The sequence below is a fragment of the Salmo trutta genome, chromosome 26 (genome assembly GCF_901001165.1).
Source record: "Salmo trutta chromosome 26, fSalTru1.1, whole genome shotgun sequence".
NCBI lineage: Eukaryota > Metazoa > Chordata > Actinopteri > Salmoniformes > Salmonidae > Salmo > Salmo trutta.
Genome location: NC_042982.1, coordinates 13,879,075 through 13,897,064, shown reverse-complemented (window position 1 = coordinate 13,897,064; position 17,990 = coordinate 13,879,075). Strand labels below are relative to the sequence as shown.

The following is a 17,990-nucleotide window of genomic DNA, read 5'->3' as shown; positions in this document are numbered from 1 at the left end:
AATAAAGAACATTTCAAGAACTTTGAAAGTTTCTTTAAGTGCAGTCGCAAAAACCATCAAGCGCTATGATGAAACTGGCTCTTATGAGGACCGCCACAGGAAAGGAAGACCCAGAGTTACCTCTGCTGCAGAGGATAAGTTCATTAGAGTTACCAGTCTCAGAAATTGCAGCCCAAATAAGTGCCTCACAGAGTTCAAGTAACAGACACATCTCAACATCAACTGTTCAGAGAACACTGTGTTAATCAGACCTTCATGGTCAAATTGCTGCAAAGAAACCACTACTAAAGGACACCAAATATAAGAGACTTGCTTGGGCCAAGAAACACGAGCAATGGACATTAGAAAGGTGGAAATCTGTCCTTTGGTCTGATGAGCCCAAATTTGAGATTTTTGGTTCCAACCGCCGTGTCTTTGTGAGGCGCAGAGTAGGTGAATGGATGATCTTCGCATGTGTTGTTCCCACCGTGAAGCATGGAGGAGGAGGTGTGATGGTGCTTTGCTGGTGACACTGTCAGTGATTTATTTAGAATTCAAGGCACACTTAACCAGCATGGCTACCACAGCATTCTGCAGCGATACGCCATCCCATCTGGTTTGCACTTAGTGGGACTATCGTTTGTTTTTCCACAGGACAATGACCCAACACACCTCCAGGCTGTGTAAATGCTATTTGACCAAGAAGGAGAGTGATGGAGTGCTGCATCAGAAGACCTGGCCTCCACATTCACCCGACCTCAACCCGATTGAGATGGTTTGGGATGAGTTGGACCGCAGAGTAAAGGAAAAGCAACCAACAAGTGCTCAGCATATGTGGGAACTCCTTCAAGACTGTTGGAAAAGCATTCCAGGTTGAGAGAATGCCAAGTGTACAAAGCTTTCATCAAGGCAAAGGGTGGCTACTTTGTAGAAACTCAAATATAAAATATATTTTGATTTGTTTAACATTTCTTTGGTGAGTACTTGATTCCATATGTGTTATTTCGTAGTATTGAGGTCTTCACTATTATTCTACAATGTAGAAAATAGTCAAAATAAAGAAAAAACCCTTGAATGAGTAGGTGTGTCCAAACTTTTGACTGGTACTGTATATATACTACCGTTCAAAAGTTTGGGGTCACTTAGAAAAATGTCCTTTTTGAAAGAAAAGCAAAAATAATTGGCCATTAAAATAACATTAAATTGATCAGAAATACAGTGTAGACATGGTTAATGTTGTAAATTACTATTGTAGCTGAAAACGGCTGATTTTTTATGGAATATCTACATAGGCGTACAGAGGCCCCATTATCAGCAACCATCACTCCTGTGTTCCAATGGCAACGTTGTGTTAGCTAATCCAAGTTTGTCATTTTAAAAGGACAATTGATCATTAGAAAACCCTTTTGCAATTATGTTAGCACCGCTGAAAACTGTTGTGTGATTAAAGAAGTAATACAACTGGCCTTCTTTAGACTAGTTGAGTATCTGGCGCATCAGCATTTGTGGGTTCGACTACAGGCTCAAAATGGTCAGAAACAAATAACTTTCTTCTGAAACTCGTCAGTCTATTCTTGTTCTGAGAAATTAAGGCTATTCCATGCGAGAAATTAAAAATTAGCCGTTTCCTGCTACAATAGTCATTTACAACATTAACAATGTCTACACTGTATTTCTGATCAATTTGATGTTATTGTAACGGACAAAAAATGTGCTTTTCTTTCATAAACAAGGACATTTCTAAGTGACCCCAAACTTTTGAACGGTAGTGTGTATAAAAGAAAGGAATGATACAATGGTACATCATCTAATTCCCATATTTATTTCATACATTACAGTTATATACATAACAATTGGAGATACACTGTAATTTAACAACGCAATAGAAGAAAATGCTGAAGGATTCGATTCAAGTCCACAAATTGCACAGCTGTTACAAAAGAGAAACCTTCTTTGGTCATCCCACTATATTTAAAGGATTTTGAAGAAGCTGCACATTTCTGATACTTTGATTCTAATGCACTTTAGCCCCCAGAAAACAACATTTTGACCTCACTTTTCGCTCTGCTAGAACTGCTGCATTTTGGGTGTCATTCTTACATATGCCACTAGATGGCAAACTAATACATAGAATACTCCAGTCTTGATCATATTGTCCTGACATAGAACAGTGAAATTAAATCAGATGTACATACAGAATTTTTAGAAATGTGTTCCTGGAAGAATATCAGCAATATGATATTTCAGGAAAGAAAAAAAAACAAACCTTGCAGGCTTTTTAAGTACATGAATTGTATTTTCAGACAACTACGTTTCATCCTATCAAAACTACAGAGCTTACTTAGAGAGTTAGTGAAGCATGAATGATGTGCCCTAACGATAGTGAAATGCTGAAAAACATGTAAAATGATAGTCTGCGAAAACTTAGACAACATTTGGGTGGGATAAATGATTGTCTCTCCCCCATTGTTATTCTGAATATCAAAAGACAAATGGTTGGTTCTGAAGCTGCTGTGTATCCAGTCTGGATATTATATAGTCCCACATTTCCAGCGTCTTATGTCCCAGGCTTTTTAGCCTGTCAGTCCTGGCACTATCCTCTGTCTGTCTGTCTGTCTGTCTGTCTGTTGGACCAGCCCAATCATCATTAAGCTATATGGAGGATGATAAAAATAATAAGTGTCCCAGACACCTCTCTGCACAGCAGTGTCTAAACCCCTTTCCCCCCCATCTGCTCACAACTCACAGCGGTCATCAACACTCTTGTAGCGGTCCATGATCCTCAGCACGTCCTCCAGGATGGATGGCCCCAGGTCCAGATCCAAGCCCATCAGGGACTCTGAGCGGGAGACACCGGGAGAGAATCGAGGGCACACAGTGGGCGACTCACTCCGCTCACTCCCCAGGTCCTCATTGCTCAGGCCAGCGTCTGAATCCAGGCTCAGCCCCCTCTGAGGGTCCAGGGGGCCACAGCTCTCTGACATGGAGTCCTCTGAGGAGACCTCTGAGAAGGAGCCGGAGGAGGGCACCAGGTGCCTGAAGGAGGCAGAGTAGCTAAGGTCGTGGCAGGGTTCCATGTAGCAGCCGACACCCTGGTCACACACAGACATGGAGTGATGCTGCTGCTGGTTGTGGTCGTTGTGGTTATGGTTGTTCGGCTGAGGTTGGTGCTGTTGCTGCTGGGACGGGGTGGTCGAGTCCTCCAGGTGGAGCCGAGGCGGCTTGGGAGGGGCCTGCTCGGGGGCGATGAACACAGGCATGGAGATGGTGCTCTTCAGCAGGCTGGTGGAATGGTGGTAGGGATTGCGGTGGTTATTACAAGAGTGGTTGGGTCCTTTGTCGTTCATGGGGTAGGCTTCATCCAGCTGCCTCTCCATACTGTGGGAGCGTGGTAAGCCGTTCAGGGCGGGCAACATGTCCATCTTGCCCTGCAAAAAGCCTACGTCTCCGAACATGTCGCCCTCTCCCTCCGGCCCGACATGGGCACTGTGGCGCATGTCCCCTAGCGGGGGGCTAATCATGTCACTGGACAGGACGTCTCGCAGCTTGAGCTTCTTCCCCCGCTTGGGTGTGGTAGTCTTTAAGTACATGGGCGTCTTCGCTGGCATTCTGTTTCCCAGAATTCAGTTTGTGAGGGGATCGTCTCTCAGTGATGAGATTTGCACCTCCTTTTAATATGAATGTATTTTTATTTCTTTTTTCCTTTGTCCGCTTCCTGGTGATCACAGTGGCATGTAGGCCTTGACCTGAGATCAACGCAATCTCAAAAAGTCACCATTATTCAATAAGGGTGGTGGGTGTTCCAGCTTCAAAACCTCCCTTCTTCCTTATCCTTTGGCCTCTCTGAAGATGAAGAATCCTTTGGATATCTTTATGTCTGCTGATTCTCTGACCAGGCTCAGTTGCTTTGGGAATGTGACATCAAAACGCTAGTCTTGGAGGTCTGTGGAGACACAGAGAGAAAGACAGAGAGATTTACAACCTTGGAGCCAGAAGACAGATATACAAGGGGAAACACTTCAAGAATCTGTGTGTTTGCTGAGGGGGACTGGCTGAAACCACCCAAAAATGCCTATGGTTTTACATGGCAGATGGTGTGTGCTGATTTGAGGTTTGTGTGGGGAGTTGCAGTGAATCACACAGTAAATCATACATCCTCGGGAATTCGTTGTGCATTCCAAAGACTTGCTGGACTTTTGTGGAAACACAATTTTCCAAGGAAGTTATTTGTTCAAAAGTATTTTGTGTGCGTCTCCCTGTGTGGTAACCTGTTATCAGGACCTCTTTGTGGTTCCATTGCTGAGACAAACATTGTGTATTATACTGCTGCATACATACTGAGGGAGAAAAATAGCTTAACCTTCCAAACTAACACTTTACATACAAAACTAACACTTTAGATACAAAACTAATACTTTTCTTCTCCAGAGCTGTATGCACATTACACTAACAAGCATTTAAATGCATGTTAACTGTAGCCTTTTTCTTCAAAGCCCATTTGGATGACAGACATAAAAAAAATCACGAGTTGCTCATCATGATCTGTGGTCTTTTGCATAACATCTTTACTCCTGCTGATCATACACGATACAAAAGTATGTGGACACCCCTTCAAATTAGTGGATTCGGTTATATTTTTAAAAAATGTAAAAAAAAAAATGTTTAACTAGGCAAGTCAGTTAAGAACAAATTCTTATTTACAATGACAGCCTACACCAGCCAAACCTGTGCCAATTGTAAACCGCCCTATGGGACTCGCAATCACAGACGGTTGTGATACAGCCTGGATACGAACCAGGGTGTCTGTAGTGACGCCTCTAGCACTGAGATGCAGTGCCTTAGACCGCTGCGCCACTCGGGAGCCCCAGAATTTCAGCCACACCCGTTGCTTACCGGTGTATAAAATCGAGCACACTGCCATGCAATCTCCATAGACAACCATTGGCAGTAGAATGGCCTTACTGAAGAGCTCAGTAACTTTCAAAGCGGCTGTTTTTCATGGATCGGGCTAGGCCCCTTAATTCCAGTGAAGAGAAATCCTAACAATACAGTATACAATGACATTCTAGATAATTCTGTGCTTCCAACTTTGTGGCAACAGATTGGGGAAGGGCCTTTCCTGTTTCAGCATGACAATGCCCCCATGCTGAAAGCGAGGTCCATACAGAAATGGTTTGTCGAGATCAGTGTAGAAGAACTTGACAGGCCGGCACAGAGCGCTGACCTCAACCCCAACAAACACCTTTTGGAACTCCGACTGCGAGCCAGGCCTAATCGCCCAACATCAGTGCCCGACCTCACTAATGCTCTTATGGCTGAATGGAAGCAAGTTCCCGCAGCAATGTTCCAACATCTAGTGGAGAGCCTTCCTAGAAGAGTGGAGGCTCTTATAGCAGTAAAGGGGGGGACCAACTCCAAATTAATGCCCATGATTTTAGAATGAGATGTTCAACGGGCGGGTCTCCACATACTTTTGGTCATGTAGTGTAGTTCGTGGCTGTGCTCTAAGCTGACTCACCGATGAATTGACCGCAGAGTCGTTAGCCACATTGTGACAAGGCATTTTGTCACTGAGTAGTGACAGCAGATGGGGGCTGATAGTGAAAGATTTCACTGGCAATGGGACTATACCATTTCTGTGGCACGCCCTCAGATAAGATGCAAACAGCCTACTATTCTCTGAGACAGACAGAGAGATTGAATCCTCTTTCTTGAGTAGGAAGTAAACAATATTTCACCCTTCTATCTTTATATTATGTGTCTGGCAGATTGTATGCAGGGAAGTGAATCTATAAACATGCTGGTTGACAAACACAACACAACAGGGATAAAGTGCTGTGCTTGCCCATGTATGCTGACAGTCCTGGTGCTGCATGACAATGCTGTAATCCTGTCCTGCTCCACTCTTCATTCAGAAGGTCCTGGGCCCTGCTCCTCACCTATTTATGGTGAGGGATTTACCCTAATTCCATCACAGAGGAAGTTTTATCAAACACACACACGCACACACACACTACTGATAAGACAGCTGGATAAAAACTGACAGAAATGTTGAATTACTCATCACAAAAGTGACAGATCTATTGGGGTCCCGAGTGGCGCAGCGGTCTAAGGCACTGCATCTCTGTGCAAGAGGCATCACTGCAGTCCCTGGTTCGAATCCAGGCTGCATCACATCCGGCTGTGATTGGGAGTCCCATAGGGCGGCACACAATTGGCCCAGCATTGTCTGGTTTTGGCCATCATTGTAAATAAGAATTTACTCTTAACTTGCCTAGTTAAATAAAGGTTAAACTAAAAAAATATGCCTAGATATTTCTTGTTAATTAAAATATTAATGGGGATATTTAAAAGGTCCAATGCAGCCACCATCAAAAAGAAACAAAGGGCAAAGAGCAATTTCTCAAGCAAGAATTTTGGGAGTGGTCTGAGTGGGGAGGGGAAAACTGTAAACTAGCTGTTATTGGCAGAGTGGTTTGGAACTCTTTCTTATTGGTCTATTAACTAATTTACTGCATGGTGATGTCACCAACTCCATCCCACCAAAACAGGCTGAAATTTCAAGTGTACTTTTCAAATAGCTATCACACTAAAATGGCATTATCATCCTCTTCAGAACGTCACAGTATATTTCCAAACTCATAGTGTGGAAATATATATAAAATACAGGAAAATCACAATTCTGACTGCATTATGTTATATTTTGTTATTATTTTCCTGGACACATTTGTTACATAATTATTCAAGTCAACACCTGTTTGTAGTTCATTTCTGCCACATATGGTCTCAATTTGCGTTGTGTATCAAAAGGTTATTCCATTATACCGCCAGTTCCGCACTCCTTGTTACTTCTCTAGCCGACCAAGGAAAGTGGCTATTAATTAAGAAGTTGTGCTTCATTCCTTGTCCTGAAACTCCTAATTCGGCCATCCTAATGGCACGCTGTCCCCTAATCAGAATGCGTCATGCGTAATGTGGTTGACATTTTGCTTAGTTTTTCTCTCTTCTGATCAAAACCAGGCCAACAAAATAACCCAACGCCCAATATATAAATAATTCTACTAGTGTATTTTTCAGTAGGTGCAATACATTATCCAGACGTTTTTGGAGGGAATACTCAGGCTATTGCGCAAATGTATTGCCTGTCAACTTTACCATCATTAATTTATGTTGTGCATTTTATATAGCCTACCAAGACGGTATAATTTAATCAAACCAGCAGTGAATTCAATCAGTGCAATGTTGAAGAGGTAATACGTAAGCATCAAAATGTATGGCCAATGTAATTCATTTGTCATATGGCTTGTGGAAAACAGATTTCTGGGTTTGAAATTAGATTGTAGAGAGAAAGGCTCTGATTTCTTGTCGTGATTAAGGTCTCAGGTTCTTGTGCCCTTGTGTAACAGACTCACTCAGACCCATACTGGTTGAACCAACGTGGAATAGACGTTGCATTGGCGTCTGTGCCCAGTGGGTGGGTTGTACCAACACAAGCCTTATGTAATAGTTAGGCTCTGAGATCATCCAATTCCCGGACATCCCCCAGTTAACTATTTGGTAGGCTACCACTGTATACCTGCTAATCCACACTCACAGCTCGGCTATTTTAAAGGCGATTATTTTCCAAGAGAGCAATACATAGGCTTACGTTTGTAGGCCTATAGGACACACGCTTGAAGGAGTAGTCGTTCACGTTTATTGAAGAGGCCATTGATTAGGGTATAGCAGAGGACTACTATATAAGGCTGTAAATAATGGGACGCTGTAGGCTACAGTATTATATGGTTATAAGGAATATACCCAAACAAAAGTACGAACATGTTTATAGCAAACAACTGAATTTAAAGTGGCTTCTTCTCCCTGATTTATTTTATATCTATTTGATAGAGCGTTGTGAGGGTCGCGTGGCTCACACTGGTTGACAGCTCTGGTAGTGGAACACCCTGTTATATCATACGCCCTATTTATTAAACTTGTAATCTTATTATGATATTAGATCCATCATAATCAGATGCAGACAGTGGTTCTGACACATCAAATTGTATCGGCTACCAAATTACGCACATTTAAACTGCTCATCTCATGTGAAGACTGTCATTTCAACACATTTTGATTTCATTGTTGGTAATCAAACAGGGGTATAAATTGTTTTCTAATTTCCAGTCATGCAGGCTGGCGAAATATAACCTATATATTATTTTTCTAATTTAGGTGAGAGATATTCAGACAGAACGGACAAGTGACAATAGCTTGCAGCCATAATTGTGAAACAACAGTTTTAATGTCGTAATAATAGCCTAGACAGAAGTAAATAATAGAGTATTGAGTGAATACTTGCCTACCTTGTAAAGGAATAGCTATATTTCCACAAGGAATAATCGCGGAGATGTGTCCATTGTCCACCGTTAAGGCGTCAGCTTCTCTGGTTAGTTTAAGAACAGGTAAACCTCTTACTGCGAACTGTTTCTGTAGTCGAGGAGCCTCACAAACAGTTTGGCTGGAGAAGGGAGGGGGCGTGATGGTTGTGAATGAAGAAAGTGAAAGGCGATCCTGTGTTGCGCGCTCTTGTGTGCAATTAACGACTGGTAAAGTATAGTAGGCTAAATAGCATGCAGCAACAGATTGTTCAAAAACATTGTGAATGTAAATTCATCACAGTCTATTAAATCTTCAGCTAAGCATAACACAGCAGTTTTTAAAGTTCAGTGAAGCACAAACAGTTGATGCGCACATACTGCATATGGGCCAACCAATTAAGCATAGGCCTAATCATTTTGAGTATGTGATATTGTGAAAGTCAGCCTTTAAAATGGATCTGTCATTGCTTTTCACGTCTCTGAGGAACTGTCTTGATGGCCAAGAACTTCCTAGGCAGGCGTACTGTCCCGCCAGATAATTAATCTGATTGGAGTTCATCGGAGCCGGTGAAAGTGAAGTGACAGCACTGTTCGCCAATTTCATTTGTAGACTTTAGCAGATGCCCCTCATGGGCAAACAAATTGACACAACCCAAAGACCTGCGTTGTTGCCTTGTTCACGTAGGCTAACCTATGTTTCGACTTAGGCCTACTCTGTCTACATATTTAAGGTTTAGTACATGCCATCTAGGCTACATCTCGTACACACCTCGTCTACTGTTGCAAGAATAAGGTTCGGCTATATTTACTCCATAAGAACTTTCCCCATGCACAACACGTTTTGTGTCTCAATTCAGCACTTTGAAAAGTTTACAGGTAGGCTATTATGAAGGTAATTAAAGACAGTGCGCTGTTTAGGTAGCCCAAATGTTGGCACCGTAAATCTACCCCATTAAAGTCAGACGTAAGGTCGTCTGCTGGTCTCAGAGCACTAAAATCCGTGCCACTCCATTTAGTATAATGATACTTTACATTAGGTCAACACGAATTATAGGACATATAGTATCCTACATCTTGATAGCACCAATTTGCTTTGACCCTTTTATACTAAATCAAAAATATAAACGAAACATGCAACAATTTCAAAACATTGACTGAGTTACAGTTCATATATGGAAACCAGTTAATTTAAATTAATTCATTGGCCCTAATCTATGGCTTTCACATGACTGAGAATACAGATGCATCTGTACACATGTCCTCATAGAGTTGATCAGGCTGTTGATTGTGTCCTGTGGAATGTTGTCCCACACCTCTTCAATGGTTGTGCGAAGTAAGTTGCTGGATATTGGCGGGAACTGAAACGGTTGTACACGTCGATCCAGAGCATCCCAAACGTTATCAATGGGTGCCATGTCTGATGAGTATGCAGGCCATGGAAGAACTGGGATATTTTCAGCTTCCAGGAAGCGTGTACAGATCCTTGTGACATGGGGCCGTGCATTATCATGCTGAAACATGAGGTGATGGCGCGGATGAATGGCACGACAATGGGCCTCAGGATCTCGTCATGGGATCTCTGTTCATTCAAATTGCCATCGATAAAATGCAATTGTGTTTGTTGTCCGTAGTTTATGCCTGCCCATACCATAACCCCACCGCCACCATGGGGAACTCTGTTCACAACCTTGACATCAGCAAATCGCTTGCCCACACCATGCCATACAAGTGGTCTGGGGTTGTGAGGACAGTTGTACAGAAGTAATGCCAAATTCTCTAAAACGTTGGAGGCAGCTTATGGTAGAGATATGAATATTCAATTCTCTGGCAACATCTCTGGTGGACATTCCTGCATTCAGCATGCCAATTACTTGCTCCCTCAAAACTTGAGACATCTGTGGCATTGTGCTGTGTGACAAAACTGCACATTTTAGAGTGGCTTTTTATTGTCCCCAGCACAAGGGGCACCTGTGTAATGATCATGCTGTTTAATCAACTTCTTGATATACACAGGTGTCAAGTGGATGAATTATCTAGGCAAAGGAAATTTAAAAAAATTAAATGTAACCCTTTTTTAACTAGGCAAGTTAGTTAAGAACAAATTCTTATTCACAATGATGGCCTACCAGGGAACAGTGGGTTAACTGCCTTGTTCAGGGGCAAAAGGACAGAGTTTTACCTTGTCAGCTCGAGGATTCAATCCAGCAACCTTTCGGTTACTGGCCCAACGCTCTAACCACTAGGCTACCTGCCGCCCGAAATACTCACTAACGGGGATGTAAACAAATTTGTGCCCAACATTTGAGAGAAATAACCTTTTTGTGCGTATGGAACATTTCTGGGATCTATTATTTCAGCTCATGAAACATGGGACCAATACTTTACATGTTGCGTTTATATTTTTGTTCAGTTTAGTATGATATATTAAGTTCTACTGTATGATATGCTACCTTTGACTGCTTTAGTGTGATCGGCTACATTAAGTTAGGGGTTAAAGTTAGGATTTAGGTCAAAGGGTTAAGGGTAGGGGAAGAGTTAGCTAACGTGCTAAGTAGTTGCAAAGAAGCTCAAAGTAGTAGGTAGTTACAAAGTTGTTAATTAGCTAAAATTGTGTAACGGCTGTCGTAGAGAGGGGACCAATGCGCAGCGTGCTGATTGCTCATGATGAATATTTATTTTAACTCAGAACACTAAAGAAAAAATAACAAAGAGAAACCGAAAGCGCACAGTTCTGTCAAGCACAGAACACTAAACAGAAGACAACTACCCACAAACACAGATGGAAAAAAAAAAAAAACTACTTAAGTATGATCTCCAATCAGGGACAACGAGGACCAGCTGCCTCTAATTGGAGATCATCCCAAAAAAAAAACATAGAAATAGAAAAACTAGAACCTAAACATAGATATACAAAACATAGAAAACACAAAATACCCCCTGTCACGCCCTGACCTACTCTACCATAGAAAATAACATCTTACTATGGTCAGGACGTGACAAGTTGTCAGTTCGCATTATACACCCATCCACCCGACCAACTTCCCTCCTTTCATTTTTATAAAATATTATACGTTTTGCTCTGAGACTAGTCTGATACGTTAGGTCTTCAAGAGTCATACTGACAACAGAGCATTAACTGATGTGTGGTCCTTGCGTTATGCTTGCAGTGTAGATTAGAAACATTTGTTTCACAGTCAGTATTACTCTTCGGGCGGGTCTGCAAGACAAACATTTTTTTCCGCTGAATTGACTTAACACTGTAAAATTGCATGCAGGCAGAACAACCCCAAAACAATCTACAAAAAAAAATCTTAATTTAACTTTTATGGTCTTGTGGTTTAAATGCTCATTAAAGTTCAACCCAAGAACTTGCCAGTGGAATTGTTGACAGGTTCCAGAACACACACCCACACACACACACACACACACACACACACACACACACACACACACACACACACACACACACAATTCCAGCCTTTGAAGTGTTGGGAGAATCTGTACACAAGATAAGAACTGACACAGGCCAGAGCGATAGACTGATAGTAAATGTGGATAAATCAAAGACAGTACAAGCACACTACAAAGCGGGAGAGAGTTATGAAAACGGTTGAGTAATTGGGGACACAGCCAGGTGGGGTAAAGTCAAGAGGACCCCCTCAAAGGTTGTGGGTGCCCTGTCCCTCCACCCCCACCTCTAATCTGTCTGTTATGCTGTGGATCTTCCCTGCCTGTGGTGCTGGGTTTATCAGGGGGTCATAGGCAGCAGTTATTCCTTGCTGTATGGGTTCAACAGGTGGCCAGCTCTAAATGCACAGGGCGGAATAGGGCTATGTGGGCCTGGTCACAACTACAATGACCCCTCCCAGTCTGGGTTCATCCCACAACTCCTTAGAAAGTCTCAGATGGCTACCTAAATCCATCAAGGGCTCCATTGTTGATAAGAGAACACTGACAATCATAAAGTATTCGATTGAGCGGGATTTGGGCAGTGAAAGTTACGGACAATGGACAGATGAGCAACAGAGTGACCTCACTAGCAGGAATAATGGGAAGTGTGTGTGTTCATGTCATGTGGTTTCCATTATAGACAACTCTGAGTGCTTCAGCTAAACTCGGGGGGAAATTGGGCTGAGAAGCTCCATTTGGAAAGGATGACTGAAACAGGGAAGGTGACAAACTAATCAGGCAGTCAAGTTGTACTAAGTGTCAGAGTCTGAGGTAGCAGTAGCCTTGACTCACTCACAAATTAACTGCAACTGTCTACCCAGTTTAGAGTAGGATGTGCAAGTCAGTCATGGTGATAAACTCACAGTGAAAAACTACTGGACACTTTTGCATCAATAGTAATGGGTAAGGAAGGAGAATGGCCATCAATGCTTATGTGTTGGTATTGGTGTATTTCAGTTCTTTCCAGTCTAATTTAAAATGTGTCGTAAAAAGACAGTCAGTCTTGTTGACAGACAACTAGAACATTTCTGTGAAATTAAACAAGGAGACAATAAACATTGATTATAGAATGCCTTATTGAATGAACTTTGAAAATTCATTCGTGGTCACTATTTCCACACACTTTTTTCATTGGTCTAGCCTGTGAAACACATAACAATGAATGATGAAACAGGAGGGTGCGAGGCAGACGAAAATAGCAGAGGGTGAAGGAAGGATGCTGAAAAAGTAGCCGTCCTCCACACTACTGTACACACAAGCAGATAGAGTGACTGGCTTTCCATATTGTCTGTCTTTTCTCTCTCCCTCTTTTATTTCTCTTTCTTTTTCACTCAGACACAGATTTTACATTTTAGTCATTCAGCAGATGCTCTTATCCAGAGCGACTTACAGTAGAGTGCATACATATTTTTTTTGTACTGGTCCCCCATGGGAATCGAACCCACAGTCCTGGCGTTGCTAGCACCATGCCGCACGCACACACGCACGCACACTTCCCTTTAAGGAAGGCCAGCCATTCCCGTCCCCTTCCTTTCCCATCATTCCCTCTGTCCCCCCACGACAGGGCCAGGGTGGATTCGTGGGTCATGGATAAGGGCACGCTAGAACAAACAAACCAAAATAGACAAAAACAAAGAAAAGAGGAAGAGAATAAACTCTACATGGCCAAACCTGGGCGGATGGCTACTTGATTGGTAGATGGTACATTGGGCTGGAACATTTTTATGGAGGAAAGATGATTTACTAAACCTGATTTGATAGAAGCCGCACGCACACACACTACTAAAAGTGAACCTGGGAAATACTACAGCTGAGCAGTAAGATAAATAAACAGAGCTCACGGCTCATTGAATGTGACCAAGTCTCAAGGGGACGGAGGGCACAATACTCCAGTGAGTGGGGTGGCAAGTTCACACAGTGAGAACCCAGAAGGCCTTTTCACAATTTATCATGCCAACGTCTACCCTGAAAAACGTGTTTTTGGAGCAGAGAGGCATGTTGGAGTTTGGGTGCCAACTCCAGGTGGAGTATATCTTTCTCCAGTTCCACATATTGATTCTGGGTTTGTGTGCTCTTGACCACAACAGGATGGGGAGATATCCATGTTGAATGTTGGCGGCGTGTGGAGGGCGAAGGCCTTATAAATTGACAACACTTGTTTTCTTAATCACCATAAATCAGTGCTGCTTGTCTTGGTTATATTGTAGATCATACAGTGCATTCGGAAAGTATTCAAACCTCTTCCCCTTTTCCACATTTTGTTACGTTACAGCCTTATTCTAAAATTGATTAAATAAATAAAAATCCTTATCAATTTACACACAATACCCCATAATGACAAAGTGAAACAGGTTATTTATTTTTTGCTAATTTATATTTTTAAACAGAAATAGTATCCAGACACTTTTCTATGAGATTCGAAATTGAGCTCAGATGCATCCTGTTTCCATTGATCATCTTTGAGATGTTTCTACAACTTGATTGGAGTCGACCTGTGGTAAACTCAATTGATTGGACATTATTTGGAAAGGCACACACCTGTCTATGTAAGGTCCCACAGTTAACAGTGCATGTCAGAGCAAAAACCAAGTCATGAGGTCAAAGGAATTGTCCATAGAGCTCCGAGACAGGATTGTGCCGAGGCACAGATCTGGGGAAGTGTAGCAAAACATTTCTGCAGCATTGAAGGTCCCTAAGAACACAGTGGCCTCCTTAAATGGAAGAAGTTTGCAACCACTAACTCTTCCTACAGCTGGCCGCCCGGCCAAACTGAGCAATCAGAGGAGAAGGACCTTGGTCAGGGAGGTGACCAAAAATCCGATGGTCACTCTGACAGGGCTCCAGAGTTCCTCTGTGGAGATGGGAGAACAACCATCTCTGCAGCACTCCACCAATCAGGCCTTTATGGTAGAGTGGCCAGACGGAAGCCACTCCTCAGTAAAAGGCACATGACAGCTCACTTGGAGTTTGTCAAAAGGCACCTTAAGGCTCTCAGACCATGAGAAACAAGATTCTCTGGTCTGATGAAACCAAGATTGAACTGTTTGGCCTGAATGCCAAGTGTCACATCTCGAGGAAACCTGGCACCATCCCTACGGTGAAGCATGGTGGTGGCAGCATCATGCTGTGGGGATGTTTTTCAGCAGCAGGAACTGGGAGACTAGTCAGGGTCGAGGGAAAGATGAACAGAGAGATCCTTGATGAAAAGCTGCTCAAGAGTGCTCAGGACATCAGACTGTGGCGAAGGTTCACCTTCCAACAGGAGAACGACTCCAAGCACACAGCCAAGACAATGCAGGTGTGGCTTCGGGACAAGTCTCTGAATGTCCTTGAGTGGCCCAGCCAGAGCCCGGACTTGAACCCAATCAAACATCTCTGGAGATACCTGAAAATAGCTGTGTGGCGATGCTCCCCATCCAACCTGACATCTTGAGAGGATCCGCAAAAAGAATGGGAGAAACTCCCCAAATATAGTTGTGCCAAGCTTGTAGCGTCACACCCAAGAAGACTCAAGGCTGTAATCGCTGCCAAAGGTCCTTGAACAAAGTACTGAGTAAAGGGTCTGAATACTTATGTAAATGTTATATTGCCGTTATTTCTTTTTTATATACATTTGCAAAAAAATGTAAATTAACAGCTTTTGCTTTGTAATTATGGGGTATTTTGTGTAGATTGATGAGGGGAAAAAACAATTGAATCCATTTTAGAGTAAGGCTGTAACGTAATAAAAGTGGTAAAAGTCAAGGGGTATGAAAACTTTCCGAATGCACTGTAATGCCAGTTGAGTCAGAGTAGAGAGAGTAGAGAGACACCTAAATGCTAATTCCCTGTGATATAGCTGCTATTACAAAGTCATGTGGCAATATTACTTTCTCAGACTATCAGTTCATAAGAGCCTTAAAAGAAATGTAGAAGCTAAAACAAACCTTATCTGTAAATATGCTTCATGGCAGTAAAAAAAGTATTTTTAATATTTTAGTAAAACTTAAATATTCAACAAGTTGAGACCAATTAGTTCCTGAACACCCATAATATATCATTGCATAATAGCCTATTTTAGTACTTCAAAGTATCAACATATAAAGTACTGAATCAAGGGGAGGGGGCCTGCTAAAGAGTACTGTGTACTTTTCACTGTGTTATTTCCAAATGAAGCCAGAGCTTTATTTTGAAGTTTCTTAAACGGTCACTTAGGCGTGGAGGAGCAAAGTTGTCTCTACCGTATGCAGACCAGAGTATTCTCATGAAAAGCAAGCATTGCGTGGAATTCTTCCAAAGGGGACAGGAAACGGGGGGGAGGCGTACAAACTGGGATTGAAGTCCCATGGGAATCGCAAATTTGACAGTTCCAGACGTTTTGCACAACACTTTGGAGGGGTACATGCTGTTCACACAGAGGAGGAATAGAAAAATCCTCAACCCCCACCCGACCCCAAAAGAACACAATTGACCCCATGTGCGTAAGCTTCCCATGTATACGTCAAGAGCAGTACATTTTTCCATAGTTAGACTCACTCCAGACTGTGGGTGTTTTATTGTTATGGATATTATGACCATTTTGAGATGTGTGCATTCATTGTCCACAGGGAGACAGTCACTGGCATGCAACATGGGCCTACACCACCAAACACAACAACGTGTACACCAGAAAGCTCTCTGTGTCATATCTCCACCAGACACATACCAAGAGGTTGATGTCAGTGTGCTCATACAAATATACAATAATGTCATTGATGCAGAGAAAACGCTAAGGTACATTGTTCATTTGAGCAAATAAAAAAAATCCTATTTTCCCAAATGATTGGCCCTGAAAATGTTTGCATATCTGATGCATACATACTCTCAAAGGGAAAAGAAGATGGCATGACAATGTTGTGCAAATTTAAGGGCCAATTTCCCAGACACAAATTAAGCCTAGTCCTGGATTTATGAGCGCTTTAAATTAGGATTCTCAATTGAGAATGCTTTTTAGTGCCGGACTAGGTTTAATATGTCTGGGAAACAAACCTTTTAAAAAAAATGATGGTTAATGTTTTCTGCGACTGACTCCTCCAGAATAGCAGCTCAGACAGGAGTTTAGAAGGATTCAGCTGACGTTGAGACAACGTGATCAAGCAGGAATGTTAGTAGAACACTGAATACACAGAGGAGCCCCCAGCTGATGGCAGTACTACAAGTCCTAGGTGCCTTCAAATCCTGACCTATTTTAACCCCTTAAAAAGGTTCAATGCAGCCTTAAAGGTCCAATGTAGCCAAACAAAAATAGCTTCTTAGCAAAGAACAATTTCTCAAGTAACAATTTTGCTAGGACTGTCTGGGAGTGATCTGAGTGGGGAGGGGAAAACTGAAAAGAAGCTGTTGTTGACAGAGAGGTTTGGAACTAACTTACAGCCTGGTGATGTCACCAGGCAGGCCAAAACTCCCCACCAAAACAGGTTGACATTTCAGGCTTTCTTTTTAAATAGCTCTTACACTAAATAGGCATTATCATTTTCACAATTTCACAGTATTATTCCAACCTCATGGTGTGGAAATATATTAAAAAAACAGAAAATTCAAATTTTTGACTGCACTGGACCTTTAAGAAGATCAGGGATGCAATATATACACACACAATGAACAGGTACCTTCACTTCATATAAACTCAGCAAAAAAAGAAAAGTCCCTTTTTTAGGACCCTGTCTTTCAAAGATAATTTTAAAAAATCAAAATAACTTCATAGATCTACATTGTAAAGGGTTTAAACACTGTTTCCCATGCTTGGAAGACTTAGGACACTAAAGAGGCCTTTCTACTGACTGAAAAACAACAAAAGAAAGATGCCCAGGGTCCCTGGGAGACAGGACAGACAGCTGATCGTCCTAGCTGTGGCAGACCACGTGTAACAACACCTGCACAGGATCGGTACATCCGAACATCACACCTGTGGGTCAGGTACAGGATGGCAACAACAACTGCCCTAGTTACACCAGGAACGCACAATCCCTCCATCAGTGCTCAGACTGTCCGCAATAGGCTGAGAGAGGCTGGACTGAGGGCTTGTAGGCCTGTTGTAAGGCAGGTCCTCACCAGATATCACCGGCAACAACGTTGCCTTTGGGCACAAACCCACCGTCGCTGGACCGTACAGGACTGGCAAAAAGTGCTCTTCTCTGACAAATCGCGGTTTTGTCTCACCAGGGATAATGGTCGGATTCGCGTTTA

At 42.5% G+C, this 17,990-nt stretch overlaps 1 protein-coding gene across 1 annotated transcript; it reads right to left on the bottom strand.

The window, feature by feature from the left end:
- Positions 1-1,780: 1,780 nt before the first annotated feature.
- On the bottom strand, positions 1,781-8,493 carry zgc:154093 (CRIB and BORG_CEP domain-containing protein). The gene is made up of 2 exons (XM_029714870.1): positions 8,322-8,493; positions 1,781-3,922 (listed from the first exon to the last, which is right to left on the bottom strand). The coding sequence occupies exon 2, from the start codon at positions 3,585-3,587 to the stop codon at positions 2,715-2,717; it is 873 nt and encodes a 290-aa protein (XP_029570730.1). The 5' UTR covers positions 3,588-3,922; positions 8,322-8,493; the 3' UTR covers positions 1,781-2,714.
- Positions 8,494-17,990: the final 9,497 nt, after the last annotated feature.

Coding starts and splice junctions, on each gene's coding strand:
- zgc:154093 (XM_029714870.1), bottom strand. CDS start 3,587: ATGCCAGCGAAGACGCCCATGTACTTAAAGACTACCACACCCAAGCGG.